The sequence below is a fragment of the Perognathus longimembris genome, chromosome 13, assembly GCF_023159225.1.
Source record: "Perognathus longimembris pacificus isolate PPM17 chromosome 13, ASM2315922v1, whole genome shotgun sequence".
NCBI classification, from domain to species: Eukaryota; Metazoa; Chordata; class Mammalia; order Rodentia; family Heteromyidae; genus Perognathus; species Perognathus longimembris.
In genome coordinates, this window is record NC_063173.1 from 47,956,808 (window position 1) to 47,979,013 (window position 22,206).

At 52.1% G+C, this 22,206-nt stretch overlaps 1 protein-coding gene across 2 annotated transcripts in view; it reads left to right on the plus strand.

Annotated features, from left to right (window-relative positions):
* Window positions 1–13,613, plus strand: part of Creb3l1 (cAMP responsive element binding protein 3 like 1) — a 38,871-nt gene extending 25,258 nt beyond the window's left edge. The window contains exons 3-12 of one of the 2 annotated variants that reach the window (XM_048360886.1): window positions 258–436; window positions 1,591–1,669; window positions 3,095–3,252; window positions 3,765–3,914; window positions 4,064–4,122; window positions 4,285–4,353; window positions 7,711–7,810; window positions 8,533–8,659; window positions 12,441–12,708; window positions 12,860–13,613. In XM_048360886.1, the coding sequence (XP_048216843.1) occupies window positions 258–436; window positions 1,591–1,669; window positions 3,095–3,252; window positions 3,765–3,914; window positions 4,064–4,122; window positions 4,285–4,353; window positions 7,711–7,810; window positions 8,533–8,659; window positions 12,441–12,708; window positions 12,860–12,896 (1,226 nt within the window). In that variant the 3' untranslated portion in view covers window positions 12,897–13,613. The remainder of the gene's footprint in view (window positions 1–257; window positions 437–1,590; window positions 1,670–3,094; window positions 3,253–3,764; window positions 3,915–4,063; window positions 4,123–4,284; window positions 4,354–7,710; window positions 7,811–8,532; window positions 8,660–12,440; window positions 12,709–12,859) is intronic. The other variant, XM_048360887.1, reaches the window with a different exon arrangement.
* Window positions 13,614–22,206: the final 8,593 nt, after the last annotated feature.

Below are 22,206 nucleotides of genomic sequence, written 5' to 3' on the forward strand. Positions count from 1 at the left end.
GCCTCTCTAACTCCATCCCCCACATCCCTGCATGTTCCCTTCCAAGCTTGCGACTCTTGCTGGGACAGTGCCCAGCAGATGCCTGTAGGATAACGATAACTACCTTAACACTGGAAGCCATTTGTTGAATGTCTGCTTCTTGTCAGGCATCTCTCCTGTCTACCTCCGTTGTCCCCTAGCACCTCTCCATAATCCCATTCTAAGCAGCTGCCAGAAAGCGAAAGGGGGCCTGACCTGTGTACTGCCTTTTTCCACAGACATGGAGCACGGTGCTTGGGCACTGGGACACAAGCTGGCAATCATGGTGAAACAGGAGCAGAACCCAGAGCTGCCTGTGGACCCTCTGGCCGCCTCCTCAGCGATGGCTGCGGCCGCCATGACCACCACCCCGCTGCTGGGCCTCAGCCCCTTGTCCAGGCTGCCCATCCCCCACCAGGTGAGGCTGGGACTCTGGTAGGGACTGAGGGAGGAGGGCCCAGGGGACTGCGCAGCTCTGTGATCAGGAAACCATGCCAGCCTCAGGGCTGAGGGTCAGAAGGGCCAGGCCTCTGCCTCCCTGCTGGCTGCCCTTTGCCTTCCTCCCATGGATACAAACTGCAGTGCCCTCAGAGTGAGCTGGCTTCTCCTGAATAAGAGAAAGACGGCACCAGGCAGAACTGGGCATTGGATCTCAGAGATGGAGCTAGCCCCGGCCATTTCCTTTTCTCAAAGCTTCAGTATTCTAAGAAAGGAAGAAATAAAACAATATGTAAATACAAAAGTGACGTTACAAAAAACCAGAAGTGGCTCAAGTGGTAGAGCACCAGCCTTGAACATCAAAGCTCAGGGACAGATCCTGGGCACTGAGTTCAAGGCTTCACACACACACACACACACACACACACACACACGCACACGCACACGCACATGCACATGCACACGCACACACCCTCTGGAAAACAAACTGGAAACAAAAGACAGCAAGATGTGGCTCATGCCCTAGAGCACTTGCCTAGCAAGGGAGAGGCCTCAAACTCCATCCCGAGTACTGTCCCCACCCAAAAAGTAAATCTGATGCCATCAGCCCCTTGCTTAAAACCCACTAAGCCATCTCCTTGCCTCAACTTCTCTGCCTGGATTCTAGACCAAGACTTATCTCAAACCTAGCTTCTCAAGGTCTTTCTCAGAGCCCTCAGCCAATCATTTCCTCCTTTTATCTATTGTTTCCAATCATTGGTCAGCTACTGTGTGCCAGACAGTACCTCGATCCTCATGGCACCCACAAATCCACACTGAAGTGACCTTCACCATTAGCCCAGGGTCAGCCTCCACCTGGAGGCCTGGCCTAAGAGGCCACAGAAAGCTTCCTCCTCTGAGCTGAAGTTGGGAACTGTACAACTTGATCGCATTTTCCCCTTTTAACTAGAGCTTGGCTTCTCCAAGCATGAGGCCTGCCCTCTCTTCCCTCTGGGCTGCACCTGGCACCTCCAAGCCCAGTCACTTCCCTGACTGTAAGGCAGAACACCAGCCTCCGGAAGGGAGGTAGACTGAAGGGTAGAGAGAGGATCACCCCAGGGGCAGCTGATGGAGCTGAAGCTGTCTCTTTTCCAGGCTCCAGGAGACATGACTCAACTGCCAGTGATCAAAGCAGAGCCCCAGGAGGTGAACCAGTTCCTTAAAGTGACACCAGGTGAGTGTGTTCAGGGCTCTTTTCCCCTCCAGGCTTGGTCCAGCCCACCAGGGTCCCTCAGAGTCCTGACTTCTGTGCCAGCTATCCTCCCCAACCTACTCTCCATCCATTCATACTCCCTCTTCTCTTTCCAGTGCCCCCTTACTTCATCTGTGACTACCATTACTGTCTCCACATCCTCTCACCCTCCTGATGTCCATTCATTAGCTGATGCCCACTTGCTAGTCATCCATTATCCATCCATCATCCACTGTTCAGCCATCCAAACAACTATCCATCCATCATTGACCCACTCATCCACCCATCCATTATCCATCCAAATCATCCATCTATCCATTCTTCGATCCACCCATCTAATTACCTATCCATCATCCAACTAGAGCCTACTGGACAGCATTATCTAGTCCAGGCACTAAGAAAACAGAAAGACATGGGTATGCAGGCAGACTAAAGAGTTCCCAGGGTCATCATAGGCACATACCAATTACACAGCAGCAACCCAGAGGTAGTCTTGTGAGCTCATTGACCGACCAGACAAGAGAAAGAGACACGAGAGTTATTTGGAGTTGGCCAGAAAGAGAAACAATAAGGGAATCTTTCCAATCCAGTGTCCCTCCCAACACCTGAGCTCCTGGTCCATAGTTGAGCCTGGACTCCAGGCCTCTCTTCCATGCACCTGCAGAGTGGCAATCTTCCTGCCAAGGCCATGGTGAGAGTCGGTGTCCCTCCCTCCTGCTTTGCTGAAACCCCAGCACCTGCTTTCTCCTAACATGGGATATGGAAACCCCAAATACAGCTCCATGTTTCAAGGTGGAAGGAAAAGAGAGACTACTGCTTGCTCAGCCTGAGCCCCGTGGATCTGCTTTAAGACCCCAACTTCATTTCGGTGTCCGTGGCACTTGCCTATCATCTCAGTTGCTCAAGAGGCTGAGATCCAAAGATTGTGGTTCAAAACCAGCTCAGATAGACAAAACTGTATGAGATTCTTATCTCCAATGAACCAGGGGGGAAAAAGCCACAAGTAGAGAGGCATGGCTCAAGTGACAGTGCATGAGCCTAGAGTGAAAAAGGTAAAGAATTGCACCTAATTCCTGAGTTCAAGCCCCAGTACAAGTACAAAAAAAAAAAAAAAAAAAAACTGAAGTTGCCATCAGTGCTTGCATAGCTGGGGTGTAAAAACCCCAAATCCTGTGAAGCTAGAGGTGAGGGAGAAGCAGCTTGTGGTGCCTGCACGAAGGACTGGACCATGGAGCACTGGACCTCTGCTCTAGGAGCAGAGCAATCCTGTGTCTACGGTGGCCGCCCCACCCCCACCCCACAGGCCCCTGGCAGTGTTAGGAGCCTGGGCACTGGTTGAAATTGCCCGCGTCACCATGTTAGGGCTGGGACACAGCCCTACTGTAACCTGTCCCCTTCTCTTCCCAGAAGACCTGGTACAGATGCCTCCGACGCCCCCCAGCAGCCACGGCAGTGACAGCGATGGCTCCCAGAGTCCCCGCTCTCTGCCCCCCTCCAGCCCTGTCCGGCCCTTGGCCCGCTCCTCCACGGCCATCTCCACCTCCCCTCTCCTCACTGCCCCTCATGTAAGGAGCTGGGGTGGGCGGATCCAAAACAGGAACTGTTGAGGAAATGCAACTAGTGCACTGATGGGTGGGGACTGTTGGGGAGCTCCAAGTGTGATCCTCACTCCCCCCCCCCACACACACACACACCCGGACTAGAACTTGACACTCCTGGGCTTTAGAGGGGTGACTCAGGCTGCTTCCAAGGCTTACAGTTGGGGGACAACAAAGCACAGGCCCTGAGCCTTGGGGATGGGGTGTAGAAAGGTACTGTTTAGGGGGCCTTGGAGAAGTGAGCTTTGAGAGTTCTGGGACAGCATCCAGGGAGCTCTCCCTGGATCCCTGGATTCCAGCCCCATTTTAGCACTTACTACTGTGCTGCCAGGTTCAACTCCAGTGCACACACACACACATGCCCTCCCCCTACTCACAGAGGAAGAAACTAAGTAAGGCTCAGGGAACGACAGTGCACAAATAGTACAGGACCCAGCTCAAATCGGAACCCAGGACTGTTTGGTTCCCGCTTCCTACAGAAATTGCAGGGGACATCGGGGCCCCTGCTCCTGACTGAGGAAGAGAAACGGACCCTGATCGCAGAGGGCTACCCCATCCCCACCAAACTCCCCCTCACCAAAGCAGAGGAGAAGGCCTTGAAGAGAGTCCGGAGGAAAATCAAGAACAAGGTAAAGCCTAAGACATCCCTGCCCTACCCTGGGGCTTTATAGGACTTCCTGATGGGCTGGGGGTGGGGGCGGGGTGGGGCTGAAATTGGAGGGGAGCAGGAAGTGGATGTGTAGCAATAATAACCCCCATTTTGGACCTTCCCATCTAGATCTCTGCCCAGGAAAGCCGGCGTAAGAAGAAAGAGTACGTGGAGTGTCTAGAAAAGAAGTAAGGGTCCTGGAAAGGTTGGGGCCTGGGCCTGCTCCCCTAGTCCTCTCTCATGGGGCACCAGACACAGGGAATAGGGGGTAAAGGGTGTAGAGTCGTGATTCATGGGGGGGCCAAGGAACCACACTGAACGCTGACCCTGTGCCTGTTTGGCCTCTCTAGGGTGGAGACATTTACATCAGAAAACAACGAGCTGTGGAAGAAGGTGGAGACATTGGAGAATGCCAACAGGTAGGTAGCAGTGTCCCCCTTGTACCCTGACTTACTGTAGCCTGCCCTCTGGCAACTGCCCAGCTTTAGGAGGCTGGAGGCAGGAGAAAAGTTCAGCAGACCCCAAAACAAACCCTGTAGCCTGGGGCCTCCTATGTTCTGTTCCCTCTCTGCCTTCCAGCCTTCATCACCTGCCCAAAACTCTACACACCCAAGGGGGCTGGTAAGATGCTTAGGTGAGGTGATCTAGACCAGACGTACCGCAAAGGTGGACACACACACATACACAAACACATATCAGCATCCCCTAGGAACTTGTTAGAAATGTTTGTTCTCAGGCCCTGAGCAGGGTCTATTGAGAAACCCCAGGGGCAGAGTCCAACAATCTGTTTTAATAAGTCTGCAGGTAAACCACTGCTTCCTAAAGTGTAAAATATCTGTGTGTATATTTGTATGTATGTGTCTGTGTGTGTGTCATCTGTGGGTATGTGACAGTGTCGTGGCTTGAACTCAGGGTCTCAAGCTCTTGCTTAGCTTTTTTTCTCTTGGCTAGTATACTACCACCACACCTCCAGTCCAACTTTTAAGTTTTCTGGTTAACTGGAGATAACAGTCTCTCACGTTTGTCTGCCCAGGCTGGCTTTGAGCTGAGATTCTCAGATCTCAGCCTTTTGAGTAGCTGGGATTATGAGCAGGAGCCATTCATAGCTCCTCAAAGCTACTCCCTGCCTCCCCCCCCCCCAGCCCCCATCAGTTCTGTCTGGAAACTCCTAAGAAATGCAGAATTTCACGACTCTCTCCAGCCTTGCTGGATTAATTGATGCATTTGAACAAGAACCTTGAATGGGTTGCATACAGTTAAGTTTGAGAAAGTTAGTGTTAGATTGTGTCGATTGACCAGAGAAGCAGGAGGATCATGAGTTCTAGGACATCCAGGGCCAGAGTGACCCTGTCTCTGTCTCAAAACAAAAATGAAAGGAAAGAAGGAAGGAAGGAAGGAGGGAGAGAATGAAGAAAGTGAAAAGAAAGAAGAAAGAATGGCCGGGCACTGGTGGCTCACACGTGTAATCCTAGATATTCAGGAGGCTGAGATTTGAGGATCCCGGTTCAAAGCCAGCCCCAGCAGGAAAGTCCATGAGACTCTTATCTCCAATGAACCATCAGAAAACTGGAAGTGGCACTGTGGCTCAGAGTGGTACAGTGCTAGCCTTGAGCTGAAGAGCTCAGGGACAGCACCCAGGCCCAGAGTTCAAGCTCCATGACCTAAATGAATGGATGAGTGAATAAATGAATGAAAAAAAAGAAGAAAGAATTTTAAATGAGACACTAGTATGGCATGTAGCAACAAATCACAGCTCTAGGGTCTTGCCCTGTTCTGCCATTTTTGTGGCTTCAGGGAGGTTGTGAGACCACTGGGCTCCATTTTTTTTTTCTTTTGGTCAGTGGGAGTTGTTAGAAGCTTTATTCAGGGCTGGGAATATGGCCTAGTGGTAGAGTGCTTGCCTTGTATACATGAAGCCCTGGGTTCAATTCCTCAGCACCACATTATATAGAAAATGGCCAGAAGTGGCGCTGTGGCTCAAGTGGCAGAGTGCTAGCCTGGAGCAAAAAAGAAGCCAGAACAGTGCTCAGGTCCTGAGTTTAAGACCCAGGACTGGCAAAGAAACAAAGAAGAAGAAGAAGAAGAAGAAGAAGAAGAAGAAGAAGAAGAAGAAGAAGAAGAAGAAGCAGCTTTATTCATAGGAAGCTTTATTCATAGGTTCAATTCTGAAATGATGCAGTTAAAGAGCACAATGTTGGAGCTTTTAGACTGCTAAATTCGTATTCATTTCTCTTCCCTTTTTAAAAAGAAATAATTATTCCATTTTTTAAAAATTCTTTTTCCTGGTGGTACTTGGGTTTGGCCCTCCAACTCATTAGCCAGGCCTCCAGTCCCTATTCCCTATTCTTTTTGTTTTATTTTTTGCCAGTCCTTGGGCTTGGACTCAGGGCCTGAGCACTGTCCCTGGCTTCCTTTTTGCTCAACGCTAGCACTCTGTCACTTGAGCCACAACGCCACTTCCGGCTTTTTCTGTTTATGTGGTGTTGAGGAATCAAACCCAGGGTTTTATGCATGCAAGGCGAGCATTCTACCACTAAGCCATATTCCCAGCCCCCTCCAACCTCTATTCTAAATTCCTTCTTTTTTTTTTTTTTTTGTTCCTGGTCCTGGACTTGAACTCAGAGCCTGGGTGCGGTCCCCGAGCTTTGTTTGCTCAGGGCTAGTGCTCTATCATCTGAGCCACAGTTCCACTTCTGGCTCTTTGGTGCTTTATTGGAGATAAGAGTCTCACAGACTTTTCTGTCAGGGCTGGCTTTGAACCAAGATCCTCAGAACATAGCCTTCTGACTAGCTAGGATTACAGGCGTGAGCCACCTGCACCCCACTCTAAATTCTTTATAGTGCCCAGCCATGAGCTCAGGGGTCTGGTATCATATTTTTCTGGGAATAATTACAGTAAAAAAAAACACAGCAAACAGCCTAGCATATAGTAAAAGTACAGCCCAGACGCTTTTCTCCCTGTGTGCCATAGCTTCTCAGTGGGATCTAGCCACTCCTCTGACTGGGCCACTTCCAGCTGGGCAGGGGAGAGGAGCCCTCACGCCTCACCCGACTACCTCTTGCCCCAAATAGAACCATTGGAGCTCTTTCGCCACCTGCTGTTCACTCTGGGAACTGCATCAGCCTGCTAAATGCAAGAGATCACTATTTTTTTGTGTGTGTGTTTTTTTTTTTTTTTTAACTGTAGGTACCCTGAGGATTCCAGGTTGGGTGGGACCCAGTCTTTGCCCTCAGGAAGCCCACAATTAGCAATGGAGACTGACAGGCTAATAAAGAAAGGTTACAGGTGTTGTGATAGCAGCAATAAAATTAACATAAACAATAAGTACCATTTACAGCTCCAATTACCAGGCACTGGGCTAGGCTTGCCCTTGTCAGCTAAGGGTGCTATGGAATGCAAAGGAGGGAAGGTCAACATGGCTGTGGTTGATGTAGTGCTTGAAAAAGAAGGCATGCCCTCCCTGAATTGGGGACAGCCACCCCCACCCCATCCTGCCTCATCCTTGGCCCAGGAGTACCCCCAGGGCACCTCTGAGCTCCTGCAAAGTAACCCAGCTATTCACCCAGAGAGGCAAGCCGCAGATGCCTCAGCCATACTACAGAGCAGCCAAGCAGGAAGCCACCTTTTCTGTCCTGACCGAATGAATGGGCAACTTGGCACAGAGGCTAAGTCAAGAGCCATCCCAGGGCTCCACCCCCACCCTGAGGAAGAGCCCCAGGAGGCAGAGATAGCTGCTAGGTTGGAGCCTCCTCCATGACCACTGCACCCTCCTTAGGACCCTGCTTCAGCAGCTGCAGAAACTCCAGACTCTGGTCACCAGCAAGATCTCCAGACCCTACAAGATGGCTGCCACTCAGACTGGAACCTGCCTCATGGTAGGTGCTCTTTCCCAGGCTGGTCTTCTAGGAAGGCAGGCCAAGCTTTGGTGGACTGTGGTAGCCTAGCCTTCGAAGATTCCAGCTTTCTTTGTTGTACAACACAAGGCCCTTATGATGACCATTAACTAAACTGGGTGTGCAGGTGGCCTTCAATGACCCTAGCCAGAGGCAGGTTCCCTAGGGAGGTTGCTTCTGCAGGCCCTTGGAGAGATCCAGGGAAGTCTGGATGGGCATGATTCTTTCTGGAATGAATGCTAGGAGAATCCTGAGCTAATCCCTAGACACCCAAAAAGGGTACTCAGAGTATGGCTCAGGCCTCTGCTTCTCTCCTCTTCCCTTCTAGCTGAACACAGCTGGCCTCTGAAATCCTAAGGGGTAGAGCCTAGTTGGGACTCCCCAGCTCTCAGTTCCTCCTGTCTCCCTGATCTCTGTCCCCCACCCCCAGGACCTAGCTGTAACCCCCACATCTCCCAACCCCCTTCTTCCTTTCCTGACTCCTCTGCCCAGTAGCTGATAACCTCCCCTCCTCACTCTCCCTTTTTCCTGGGGTTGCCTCTGGCGCCCTCTGTGGTCCACTGGGGTGCCCTGCACAGCCTCCACCTGCTCCCAAGAGGCCGGGAGACATCTCTAGAAGCTGCTGTGGGGGAGCCGTGGGGATCCTCGCCAGCCAAGCAGCCCCTCCCTGGCCCACATCTAATGGCCAGTCTGTCCACTCCCAGGTGGCAGCTCTGTGCTTCGTTTTGGTGTTGGGCTCCCTTGTGCCTTGCCTTCCTGAGTTCTCCTCCGGCTCACAGACTGTGAAGGAAGACCCCATTGCCACTGACAGTGTCTACACAGCCAGCCAGAGTGAGTACCTCTAGCTTCTGGGCAGAAGCCATGCTCCGAGTTGGCCTCATCCTCTCCCATCTCCTTATTGTGTTGAGAAAGCTGAGATCCACAGACTGAGATTTGCTCAATGTTAATGGTAGACTTGGGACTAGAACACCTAGCTCCTGGTTCCTTGCTCAACCTCTTCAAGAGCTTCAGAAATAGTTGGGAGGAGGTGGGCTTATGTGCTAAAAGGAATGTTCTAGATCTGACCTACACAGATGATGGTGATGATGATGACAGTAGTAGTTATATGCATTAACTCAGTGCCATGTGTATTTCACTACTGGGACAGCAAATGAGTTCCAACTCAACACCATTTCTAGTAAAATGGTAGCTGTCTGAAGCACTGTGTTAAGAGAGATTCTGAGCCAAGCACCAGTGGCTCACTCCTGTTATCCTAGCCACTCAGGAGGCTGAGATCTGAGTATTGTGGTTCAAAGCCAACTCCGGCAGAAAAGTTCCATGAGACTCTTATCTCCAATTAACCACCAGAAAGCCGGATGTGGCACTGTGGCTCAAAGTAGTAGAGTACCAGCCTTGAGCAAAGAGATCAGGGATAGCACCCAGGCCCTGAATTCAAGCCCTATGATGAGAGGGGGGGGGGAGGAAGGAAGAAGGGAGGGAGGGAGAAAGGAAAGAAGGAAGAGGAGGAGAGGGAGGAAGGAAGGAAGGTTGGTTGATTCTGGCAGCCAGATGCTGGCTCACATATATAATCCTAGCTAATCAGGAGGACCACAGTTTCAAAGCCAGCCCAGGCAGAATAATCCATGAGATTCTTATTGTCAGTTAGACAGCAAAAAACTAGACGTGGAGGTATGGCTCAAGTGGTGGAGTGCTAGCCTTGAGCAAAAAAGCTAAGAGACGGGCTGGGGATATAGCCTAGTGGCAAGAGTTCCTGCCCTAGGTTCGATTCCCCAGCACCACATATACAGAAAACAGCCAGAAGCGGCGCTGTGGCTCAAGTGGCGGAGTGCTAGCCTTGAGCGGGAAGAAGCCAGGGACAGTGCTCAGGCCCTGAGTCCAAGGCCCAGGACTGGCCAAAAAAAAAGCTAAGAGAGCAGGTACGGCCCTGAGTTCAAGCTCCAGACACACACACACACACACACACACACACACACACACAAATCTAAGGCACTACCCAGCATCTGCAGGAAGGGGACCTCTGGCAAAGAAGGGGTAGTCATGGTGGGGGTGCCAATACTTGCCCTCCCCGTAGGGGACTGTGAGGTCCAGTGGTTCTGAACATGGAGCTTTAGATTGTCACAGCCAGCACTGCCGTTTGCTGTATAACCCTGGGCATGCGTCTTGAGCTCTCTAAGCTTGAATTTCTGGAAAGTAGAGGTGGCCCTTCCTAAACATGATTGTTATGAAGACTCGAGATGGGGATGAGAAAGGCTGGCACATACGAAGGGAGTACACTCCCTCCATTCTACAGGAGTCCAAGAGGAAAGTAAAGCTCCATTACATCTCTGGCAAAGGGAGAGCCAGGGTGGCAAACAATAGGCCGAGGATACTTCAGTAAGACCTATAGAACTTCGAGGCTATCCATCATTTCCAAGAACCATGTATGAGACATGACAGCAGGAGGAGGAAGAGGAAACAGATGGGAGGTTCGACAGAAAGAAAGGGTGGGGTTTCTAGGAGGAATAGTGCAGGGAGGATGAGCCAGACACTGAGGGCCTAGAAGAGAGGAAGAGAAAGGGGGGAGGGGGGAGGGAGGAGGGAGAGGGGTGGGGAGTAAAAGCGACTCCCCAGCTGAGTAACCTTGAAGGAGAGGGGAATGGCTGTGGAGGGCTGGGGAGTGGGCTGCAAGGCCACATAGCTGCTCTTCCAAAACGAAAGGACCCATGAGAGGTGAGGTGGCCACCATGGGGATGGGGCTGAGGGGCAGGGCAAGTGAGAGGAAGTGGGACAGGAAGGAGCCTGCAGTGGATGCAGCCCCTCAGGCTGGTGTCTGGCAGGGCCAAGAGGTGGGCATGGCTGAGGAAAGAGACCACTCTGGAAATCAGCGGGCTGATTTCCGGAGCCAGTGCCTTGCACAACATCAGGAAGGCTCTTCAGACAGACTTTTACATCATGGAAGATGGTGAGGGTGGCTAGAAGTCCACAGCGGATCCCAGAGCTGGGAAGTCCTGGGTTTCTGCAAAGACTGTCACGGGACAGCTTATCTTGCATCCTGGAACTTTGACTACCTCCTCTGCGGAAGCAGAGCTAAAAAATTACCAGCCAGGGGCTGGGAATATGGCCTAGTGGTAACAGTGCTCGCCTAATATACATGAAGCCCTGGGTTCAATTCCCCAGCACCACAAATGTAGAAAATGGCCAGAAGTGGTGCTGTGGTTCAAGTGGCAGAATGCTAGCCTTGAGCAAAAAAGAAACCAGGGACAGTGCTCAGGCTCTGAGTTTAAGGCCCAGGGCTGCCCCCCCCCCCAAAAAAAAGAATTACCAGCTGGGCACAGTGGCTCACATCTGTAATCTTAGCTGCTCAGGAGGCTGAGATCAGAAGGATCATAGTTGGAGACCAGCCTTGGCCGTCAGCAAGACCTCATCTCAACCCACAAAATGCTACAGAGGGTCGCATGTACCTATCATCCCAGCTTTGCACAAAATATAAACAGAAGGAAGCATTAATAGGAGAATCATCTGGGTGATCATGCTTTAGGTGGTCCTGGGGGGTCACTGGCTGCCAGGCCAGCCCAGGCATAAAAGTGAGTTCCTATTCTCAAAAACTCAAAAGCAGGAAATGGAGCTGTGGCTCAAAGTGACAGAGCACTAGCTTTGAGCAGAAAAACTCAGGGATAGAACCCAAGCCCTGAGTTCAAGCCCCATGAGCAAAAACAAACAACAACAAAAAAAACCCTCAACTGGCAGTATGGCTCAAGTGGTAAAACAACTGCCTAGTGATGACAAGGCCCTGAGTTCAAATTCTAGTGCTGCCTCTCCATCCCCCAGAAGAAATCTCATTGCTGAATGTCTGTAAGATTTTACTAATTTGATGTGGATTTAAGGGCTTTATATAAGTGCTTCACACATGGCAAATGCCCAGTAAATTTTTATCTGTGTGTGTATGTATGTGTGTGTGTGCGCACGCGCGTGCACGTGCTGGCACAAGGACTAGAACTCGGGACCTGGGTGCTGTCCCTTGGCTTTTTTGCTCAGCCTTGGTACTCTACCACTTGAGCCACAGCTCCACTTCTGACTTTTCGGAGGGTGAATAATTGGAGAACAAAGTCTCATGAACTTTCCTGCCCAGTCTGGTTTCAAACAGTAATTCTCAGAGCTCAGCTAGGATTACAGGTGTGAGCCATCAGCACTTAGCATTCTTATCTTCTTATTCCCCCACCTCACATCTGCCTGCCCAGATATCTGCGTGCCCAGATTAAATGGTTATCTTCTCCTTGAATTCTCCGAAGGACATACTAGGACCTAGAATGTGGAGAGTCCAGGTCCCCCAGAAAGTAAGCCATAGGGGTGGGACTAGAACCGAGCACTTTTACTAAACACAGTTTCAATCACTTCCTCCACGTCTACCTAGAGTTGGTTCTAACATCACCATTGTACAGATCAGCAAACTGAGGCTCAGAAAGGTCAAAGCAAAGTATGTGACTAGCCTGAGGTCACACAGCCAGAAAGGAATAGAGCTGGGACTCAGATCCAGACCTGTAAGATGTCCAAGCCTGGGCCATGAATGTGGCCAGACTGAGGATGGGGGCACACTGGAGGGGTACCTGCGGCTCACCCTGCGTCTCCTCCCCAGTGCCCTCCCGAAGCCTCCTGTTCTATGACGATGGGGTGGGCTCCTGGGAAGAAGGCCATGGAGCCCTGCTGCCTGTGGAGCCCCCAGAAGGCTGGGAGATCAAGCCAGGGGAGCCAGCAGAACCCCAGCCCCAGGACCACCTGCAGCATGACCACCCGGACAGCACCCACGAGACCACAAAGTACCTGAGCGAGGCCTGGCCAGAGGACAGCAGTGGCAATGGCACCAGCCCCAACTTCTCCCACACCAAGGAGTGGTTCCAAGACAGGTGGGCATGGTTCCCCCCCTCCCCTGCCCAGAGCCCGCCCTGGGCTCAGCCACACACTTCCCAGGCCCCAGGCCCGCTCATCTGCAGGTCCCCTGCAGAAGGACAAGGCTCGCTCTAAACAGACTCATCCTGTCTCCTCTTCTCTCTCCAGGGATCTGGGCCCCAACACCACCATCAAACTCTCCTAGGCCAGTCCAAGACCCAGGACACAGGACGGACCCCCTGGCACCCAGAAGAGGCGTTCTCTGGCTCACTAACCCCACTCTAGCTTGTACCCCTGCCCTGGGGCTTCCCACCCCAGGAGAAGGGCTCTGCTTCTCCCCAACCTTCCCCCAGCCCATATGGTGGCTGGGGCCTCTACATGCTCCCAATATTTGGACTGTTCCCTTGGGCTAACCACTCTGTCCTCCCCCACTCCACCCTCCACAACCATCCGTCCTCAGATAAACCACTCACTGGTACTCCCCTCCCATGAAAACTCCCTCCACCACAGCCCTCTGCTACACATACACACAAACACACACACACACACGTACATGCACATGCACATACACACATGCACACACCCCATCCCACCTCCCACTGTACAGAGACCAAGAACAGAAATTGTTTGTAAATAATGAACCTTATTTTTTATTATTGCCAATCCCCTAAGATATTGTATTTTACAAATCTTCCTCCGACCATCTCCTTTCCTCGTTTTGTATTTTATGAAGTCAGTGCAGGCTTTGCTCTTCCCTGGCCAGCACAGAGGGTCTCACCCCCCACCCCCGACCCTCTCCTGGCCTCTCCTGCCACCGCTGCCCAAGTCGCTGGGCCTTTTTAATCGCCAGACCTGCTCCCTTCCCACATGCTCAGCACACGCTTTAAGAAGGCAAAATTAAAAAAAAAAAATGCAGCATCAATTCCTGACTTTGTTCCTTTCTTCTTGGCTCAGGGAGGGTGGGAGGGAGGAACAGGAAAGGAAGGAGGGTAAGCATCTTTTATGTTCCAGTGAGGAGTGGAATGGGAAGGTATATTGGCTGGGCTCCCTCTTCCAGCCCTGCTCAGAACACAAAGGAAGCCAAGAAATCTGGAATTCCCCCACCTCAAGGCCTTCCCTTGCCTCTACTATTGCTGTGTATGGAAGCAGAACACTCAATAAACCAGTGTCTTCACCTTCTAAGACTCAACAATGAACCAGGCACTGTGTTCAGCACTTCCTGTGTTCTACTGGACTTGGCCCTCCTAAAATCTGCCAATTTCTTAGTTCATGTCTCCTTTTCCTCCTCTGGATTAAGGCACACACTTCGAATAAAGTGTGGCTGATGTGGTCAGGCTACCCATAGACCCAGCTAATCAGGAGGCGGAAGAAGGAAGATCACTTGAGCCCAGGGATTTGTAGCTAGCTTTGCATCATAGTGAGACCCTCTATCTCAAAAACAAACACAAACCGGGCTATCTTTGAGTATTAGAATTGTCATTTGCTAGGCTGTGTGTGGCAGGCAAGGTTTTAATATGGCTCTGAAATTCCCACAGGCCACTGTGCATACCCTGTTTATCTCTCCTGGAGTTCAGGAAGAACATGTGAGTAACCACTTCTGAGGACAAAAGTACAGAGTTGAGGGACTGGGGATATTGCCTAGTGGCAAGAGTGCTTGCCTTGTATACATGAGGCCCTGGGTTCGATTCCCCAGCACCACATATACAGAAAACGGCCAGAAGTGGCGCTGTGGCTCAAGTGGCAGAGTGCTAGCCTTGAGCGGGAAGAAGCCAGGGACAGTGCTCAGGCCCTGAGTCCAAGCCCCAGGACTGGCCAAAAAAACAAAAACAAAAACAAAAGTACAGAGTTGTTGCTGGTATACTGGTTTACACCTGGTATCTCAGCACCCCTTCGGGAGACTGGGACAGGAGAATTGGAAGTTCTGGGCCAGCTCTGGCTACATAATGAATTGTAGGCTAGCCTAGGCTACACTGTCTCACAAAACAAAAAATTAGACATTTTGCAGATGTGCTTAAAGTTCCAAACTTGTTCATTGTGAGTTCATCAAAAAGAGGGATGAAGCTGGGTCCTGTTAATAATACTGTGAGGCTCATGCCAGTAATCCTAGCTACTCAGGAGACTGAGATCTAAGAATCCCAGTGTGAAGCCAGCCTGGGCAGGAAAGTCCATGATTCTTATCCCCAATTAACCACCAAAAAGCCGGAAGTGGAGCTGTGGCTCAAGTGGTAGAGCACTAGCCTTGAGCAAAAAAGTTCAGAAACCCAAGTTTAAGCTCCAGAAGGGGCACAAAAACACTACCACCACCACCAACAACAACAACAACAACAAAACAAAAAACATAAAAGGTTTTGGAGGGGAGGGGAGCCATGGATAGTGCAAAGATGAAGAGCTATGAAAAATGAGTCTGGCAAGTGTGGTCCCAGAGTATAAAATAAAAAAGCCCGGGTGCTGGTGGCTCATGCCTGCAATCCTAGCTACTCAGGACTTTGAGATCTGAAGATCACAGTTCAAAGCCAACCTGGGCAGGAAAGTCTGTGAGACTCTTATCTCCAACTAACTAGCAAAAAGCCAGAAGTGGAAGATAGAGCCTTGAGTGAAAAAGCAAAGTAAGAGTGTGAGGCCTGAGTTCAAGCCCCAGTAGGAGTGCATGCACGTGTGCGCGCACGAGCACACACACACACACTAAATTTAATTTTAAATCCCTACAGAGGCACTGACAAGGACTACTTTCAATTTTGCACCCAGTGCTCTAGTTTGTCTTTCTCTCACCCTGGCGCTGATAACGAATATGAATATGGTTCTCCACCAATCTAATGAAGGTCCTGGGGAGCCACAAAGTAAATACTCATCTGCCAGCTCTGCAGGGGGTTCGAGCCCATTAGCTGATGCCACAGGTAAGCAGAAGAATTGTCAGCAGGCTCTCACATCAAATGGGCGATGGATTCCAGAGCCAGCACAGAGCCCAGGGTTTGGCTGTGGAGCCCTGGGTAGGTTGAGGAAACCATCCCAGAGACAGAGACTGTAGTGGCAGGAAGGTTTGGAGAGAAGCTGCCGTGGTGAGCTGAGTGCTGTTGGCACTTGAGCTGCCTAGGGGAAGGATCAGAATAAAATGCAAGTCTTGGACTTGAGAGAAAGGGCTCCCAACAGAAGTCAGGAAGCCACCAGCAATCCTAGTGCTGTGTTAGAGGCATGGCCTGCAGATGGGGGAAGGAGGGAACATAAATAGTAAGGATGGGAGACAGGAAAGATAGGAGAAAGAGCAGGGGAAAGGAACAGTAGGAAAGAAATGGCAAATTGGAAGTGAAGACCCAGAAACTGATGGAGGAGGAAGCTTCCATATAAAATGCCGTATAAGAAATTGGGAAAGAAGAAAAGACAAAGGAACAAGGTCACTAGTGACCTTGGCAGGAGCCATGGGAGGGAAAGGGGTCAAGGTGATGGAGGAGAGGACAGAAGGGACAGGCCAAGGATACAGGTGCCCTCATTGAGGAACCCCAGCCTCCCCACCACCCCCATCAGAGGATAGCACCTAGAGGAAAACCTAGGCAAATTCAAGAACAGTTTGAAGGGAGTCTGAATGGAGTGTTAACTGAAGTTATTTATAGAAGACAAAGAGACAGCAGGGGGGAGACAGCGGGTGCCACAAGGACAGAAAATAAATGATAGGTGATGGAGTATGAGATCCAGGGGGCAACTGGACAGATCCATTTGGACTGGAGGGGCCAGGGCAGAAGGACAGGGAATTCTGTGGTAATAGAAGGAAACTGAGAGACCCCTTCATAATACTGTGAGGCTCATGCCTCCTAGCTACTCAGGAAACTGAGATCTAAGAATCACAGTGTGAAGCCAGCCTGGGCAGAAAAGTCCATGATTCTTATTCCCAATTAACTACTAAAAAGCCAGAAGTGGAGCTGTGGCTAAAGTGGTAGAGCGCTAGCTATGAGCAAAAAAGTTAAGGAAGGAGCTGGGAATATGGCCTAGTGGCAAGAGTGCTTGCCTCGTGTACATGAGGCCCTGGGTTCGATTCCTCAGCACCACATATACAGAAAATGGCCAGAAGTGGTGCTGTGGCTCAAGTGGCAGAGTGCTAGCCTTGAGCAAAAAGAAGCCAGGGACAGTGCTCAGGCCCTGAGTTCACGGCCTAGAACTGGCAAAAAAAAAAAAGTTAAGGAACAGCCAGGTGCCAGTGGGTCACACCAGTAATCCTAGCTACTCAAGAGGCTGAGATCTGAGGATAGTGGTTCAAAGCCAGCCCATATAGAAAAGTCTCCATGAGACTCTTATCTCCAATTAACTGCCCAAAATAAAAAAAGCTAGAAGTGAAGCTGTGGCTGAAGTGATAAAGTGCTCACCTAAAGCCAAAAGAGCTCAAGGACAGCGCCCAGGCCCTGAGTTCAAGCTCTGGTACCAGCATAAAAAATAAAGATACTGGGCTGGGAATATGGCCTAGTGGCAAGAGAGCTTGCCTCGTATACATGAAGCCCTGGGTTCAATTCCCCAGTACCACATATATGGAAAATGGCCAGAAGTGGCGCTGTGGCTCAAGTGGCAGAGTGTTAGCCTTGAGCAAAAAAGAAGCCAGGGACAATGTTCAGGCCCTGAGTCCAAGGCCCAGGACTGGCAAAAAATAAATAAATAAAGATACTAAAAACGAGCGCTGGGGGACTGGGAATATGGCCTAGTGGCAAGAGTGCTTGCCTCGTATACATGAGGCCCTAGGTTCGATTCCTCAGTACCACATATACAGAAAATGGCCAGAAGTGGCGCTGTGGCTCAAGTGGCAGAGTGTTAGCCTTGAGCAAAAAAGAAGCCAGGGACAATGCTCAGGCCCTGAGTTCACGGCCTAGGACTGGCCAAAAAAATAAAAATAAAAGTAAAAACAAGTGCTGGGAATATGGCCTAGTGGTAGAGTGCTTGCCTCATATACGTGAAGCCCTGGGTTCAATTTCTCAGCACCACATATATGAAAAAGGCCAGAAGTGGTGCTGTGGCTCAAGTGGCAGAGTGCTAGCCTTGAGCAAAAGGAAGCCAGGGACAGTGCTCAGGCCCTGAGTCCACGTCCCAGGACTGGCAAAAAAATAAAAATAAAAATGAGAAAGCATGATCTTCCCCCTTGTGCTAATATTAGTGCTCCAATGAGATACAGCTCTTACATGGAAGGACTGGGAATGGAGCACTGTTTTGTGCCAGGCATTACATACCCCAATTGGGAACAGAAATAATCCTAAGGGAAGGATAAGTTTTCAGGTGAAGAATGTGAGATGCAAGGCTGAAGGGGAGGAACTTAGTGGTAGAGCTTTCCTCTAGCATGTGCAGAGCCCCAGGTTTGACCCTGAGCACTTCCAAAACGGAAGAGAGAGAGAGAGACAGAGAGAGGCAGTGAGAGAAAGAATCAGGTAAAACGACTGACCAAGGTCACACAGCCAAGGGCCATGGGCCTCTCTTTGGCTCCCCTGCTCTTCCTCTCCTCTAGCCACAGTCCTGTTACTTCCCGCTTTAGATGGCTGCATGAGATCTCTGAGCACCGAGTTTCCTGGAGCAACTGATCCAGAGTGTCTGTGGCTCTAGGGTGGTCCCTGAGGATTGCAGCCCATCCCAGGCTGTCTCCCCTCCCCCAGGCCACCTAGGAAACACCACCACCTCTGTGGGTGATATGCCACTGCCTCTAGAAGGGCCCCCGTGCATCCCCCACAGGGAAGCTGGAGGCCTCACAACCCACTGTTAGCCTGGCAGCCTTCTATGCCAACAGCACATGTGACAGCTTTGGTGCCAGTCACCCTGCTCAGATTGCCACAACAAACTTTGTTACACCTGGAAACCAAAGCTCTGAAAACAGAGAGCAGTGCGGGGAGGGGGAGGTTGAGGGGAGGCCTGCAATAGGATGAGCTAGGGCATGGTTCCAAGCCCAGAAGGATTACATGGCCCCCAGGAGCCAAATTATGTGCCTTTCTGAATTGGGTCTTCCTGAATCAAGCTACAAAGTGAGTTCCAAAAAACTCTGAGTTGCTTGGTCATCAGTGGCAGTTAAAAGCATGGGCTCCAAAGATCCTCACTGCGCTGGCTTGAGTGACCTCAGCTAATTGCTTCCATCTTCCACATCTTAGAATCCTCATCTGGAAAATGGTACCCACACCCCTAAAGTAGCTATCAGGCATCCATGAAAGCCTGTAGGTAAAGCTCTTAGTACCAGATCAGTAATGCACTGAACCCTCCAAAGACATAAGTGATTGTTTTCTGAGCACACGGACTGGAGGTAGGAGTGGGCCGCAGCTGCAGAGTGGGGAGGGCAGGCAGGGGAGTGGGGGCTCTTCATTTTCCCCTTCTTCTTAGGAGAGAGAAAGAGCCATAGCAAAAAAAAAAAAGATAAGCAATCAGCAGCTGGCCCTGAGCTTCACTTTTAAAAGGACTGAGAAGAGAGCTCCACAGGGAAGAACTCAACAAAAACCCAACCTGGGAACCCAGCAGCTAAGCAGCTGGTGAACGGATGCCAAATCTAGACAGAACTACCATAATTCATGGTGTAGGAGGCTACTCAGGGCCAGGATGCTTGGAAATAAAAGCCAAGAATCCTAGAAGAACAGTCCCCAGGGCAACTAGGGTGGAGGGTGGGGACTCCCGAGGGCCCAGCCTCCCACCCCCAGCAGTAGGGCTTCTTTAGAACTTGGCCTTGAAGAAGAAACTGTGCCAAGGAAAGCGGAATGCAATTCCATTCATGCAATAGGAAATTGCTAGGTCAGTGGAAGGTGGGAGGCTGAATTGAAGCAGACCTTTGGGCTTTTACAGATGAGTGAGAGGGAGGCAAACAAATGCTGTCATGGCTGCCAAATGGGGAATGGAAAAGGCCATGAGATCTGGTACCCAAAGGCCTGGATTTAAAGCCTGGCCCTGTCACTGACTGCTCAAGCCAACCTGGGGAAATAAATCACCTGAATGACATCGCCTCACATTCCTCTGTAGCATGGAGGAAGTGATCATATTTATCACCCAGAGTTGTGGTGAGGATCAAATGAGACATAGCTATTATAAGAATGTGAAAGAGGGATGCCCCAAGAAAGGCCCAGGAAGTCATCTCAAGACCCAAAGAGGAGAGAGCTCCTGAACCCAGTACGAGGAAGGGCAACATGGAGGAGATGGTTCTGGAGCTGGGCCTGAAGGATGATGGACAGGTTACACACACACACACACACACACACACACACACACACACACACAGAGGCAGAACAGACAAGGGAGCACACATGGCAGGCAGTGGGCACAACCTGAACAAAAGCATGGAGGATGGTCACTGTCAGATTCAAGAAAGATAAAGGGCCCAGAGCAGCCCCTCCTCCACTTTGTGGGTCTGGTCCCTCCCAGCTTCCCACACTCACAGGCAGCGGTGAAAGGTCTACACAACTGGGATAAGAGCACTGTGGGCTGAGAGTCCTCCAGGAAGGCAAGGAGGCTTTGGAAGGAATCTCGGGATTTGAAGTCCATGAGCAGAAGGAACCTGATGAAGAGGCCAGCCTCATTGGTGCCATCCTGACCTGATGCTAATTCTCAGAGTGAGATGCACTGGAGGCAAAAGGATGAGACTGGGTGATGGGATGCAGGAAAATCAAGGTTTTCAGTCAGCCATTAAATACTGCAGAGGGATGGTACATGCTACCGTCAAAGGTGGGCTTCAGAAAGATGAGCCTAGGCCAGAAACAGGAATTAGATCTGAGAACTCAACCAGGATTCCACTCCAGTCCAGATGTAAGAATACCCCAAGGAGAAGAGTCGATGGGGGTCATGGAAGAAAAGGGGAAAATCCCAGAGGGACCCCAAAAAGGTCTCTACTCTTTCCCTTTGATGTTGGCTTCTCTTTTTTCATCTGCTTCTTTTGCCCTCAGAGGCTGCCTGTAGCTTCTGGAAAACTCGGAGCCTCTAGCTTGGAGGACCACCTACAGGTTTGGGGGGTGGTCTCGGGGTTGAGATCTATGCCCCCCACTCCCACCGGGCCCCAAGTGAGTCCCAGTTGAGAACGGATCCAGAGGACTTTAGGTCTAGCTCAGTGCTCCCTGCATTTAGACCCATCCTTTCTGGCCAGGTATGTTTCCCATCCTGTGCCCCTTAACCAAATCCAGTTGGATTTCTAAACTCCCGTGGCAAAGACCGGGTTAAAGCTGGCCCTGCCCCCCTCCACCTGCCCGCGGGCGGTCGCCGCAGCAAATACCGAGGCCGGACCGCGCGGGACGAAGCGCTGCGGGAGGCGAGGGGCGGCATCTCCGCGCCGGAGTGACGGGCCGGGCGGGGCGGTGATTGGCAGCTGCCAGCGCAGGCGGCCCGCACCGCTGCGGGGGTGGGGGCCCCAAAATGGGGGCCGGAGCAGCGCCCCGCAGCCCAGCCTCGAACCCCTGGCCCGGCCGGCGCCCGCGGCGGGTGCGCCGGGCTCGCCCCCTCCGTGCCCGGGGCCGGCTGGCGGGGCGGGCGGCGCCCTCCTCCCTCCCCGGACCCCTCCCCGGCCAGTGTCTCTAAGGTGACACCGAGCGACCGAGCGAGCGGCGGCGGCAGCAGGCGCCGGAGCACCGTCCCCACCTGCCCGGGCTCCAGCTCCGCCGGGACGCGTCAGTCCGTCCGTCCGTCCGTCCGTCTGTCGGGGGGGGCGGTGCACTGGACGCCGCACCCCAGCCTTTCCCAGGACTCCTCCACCCCGGGGCGCAGCGGGACCCCCTCCGCCCTTCCCAGGGCGCAGCGCCCACCTCGCGCGCTGCGGATCTGAGCGCCGGCGTGGCGGGAACGCGGGGACCCCGCGCTGACCCCGCTCCCCGCCGTGCGCGCCCCCCCCCCCCCCCCAGCCCAGGCGGGCCGAGAGCCTGAACTTCAGCGGGGAAGGCTGCTGCGGGATGGCCGAGGGGCCGCCGGAGGAGGTGGTGCGGCGCCGCTGCCCGCGGGGCGACGAGGCCCGGGGCTCGCAGCCCTGGCCCGAGGGCCCCCGAGGCCTGGCGGCTGGCCCCTCGGTGGAGGAGCGATTCGGCCAGCTGCACCTCCGAAAGCAGGTGTCCTACAGGTAAGGAGGGTGGGGGCAGAGGGAGCCCCGCGCTCGGGACCCCCTTCCTGGCTGTCAGCAGCAAACCAGCTAGTGCCTGCCCCTTGCCTGGCCCCCTGTGGGTGCTGAGGACCCAGCGCCTACTCTGCATAAACTGTGCATGCCCCGCTCATCCCCACGTGTGATTAATGAGCGCCAACTGTACCGTCGTGCTTCCTCCCTTGCTGAGAATAGACAAGTCTCCTAGGAACCTCTAGGTGTTGGTGAGAGCTTGGAGACACTCCTTTAGCCTTCTGGGGGAAGTGGGATGAACAGCAGGTGTCCCCTGGGATTTCCACTGCACTAGGTACTGGACTCTAGGGGGGACATGGCTCCTGCTTCCTTGGCTGGGACCCTGCTGACCAGAAATGGGAAATGGCACCCCATCCCTGTGGGTCCCCTGGCCCACAGCGGTGAAGGAATGTCCCTGAACCCATCCAACACTATCTCAACTAAACTATCCTCT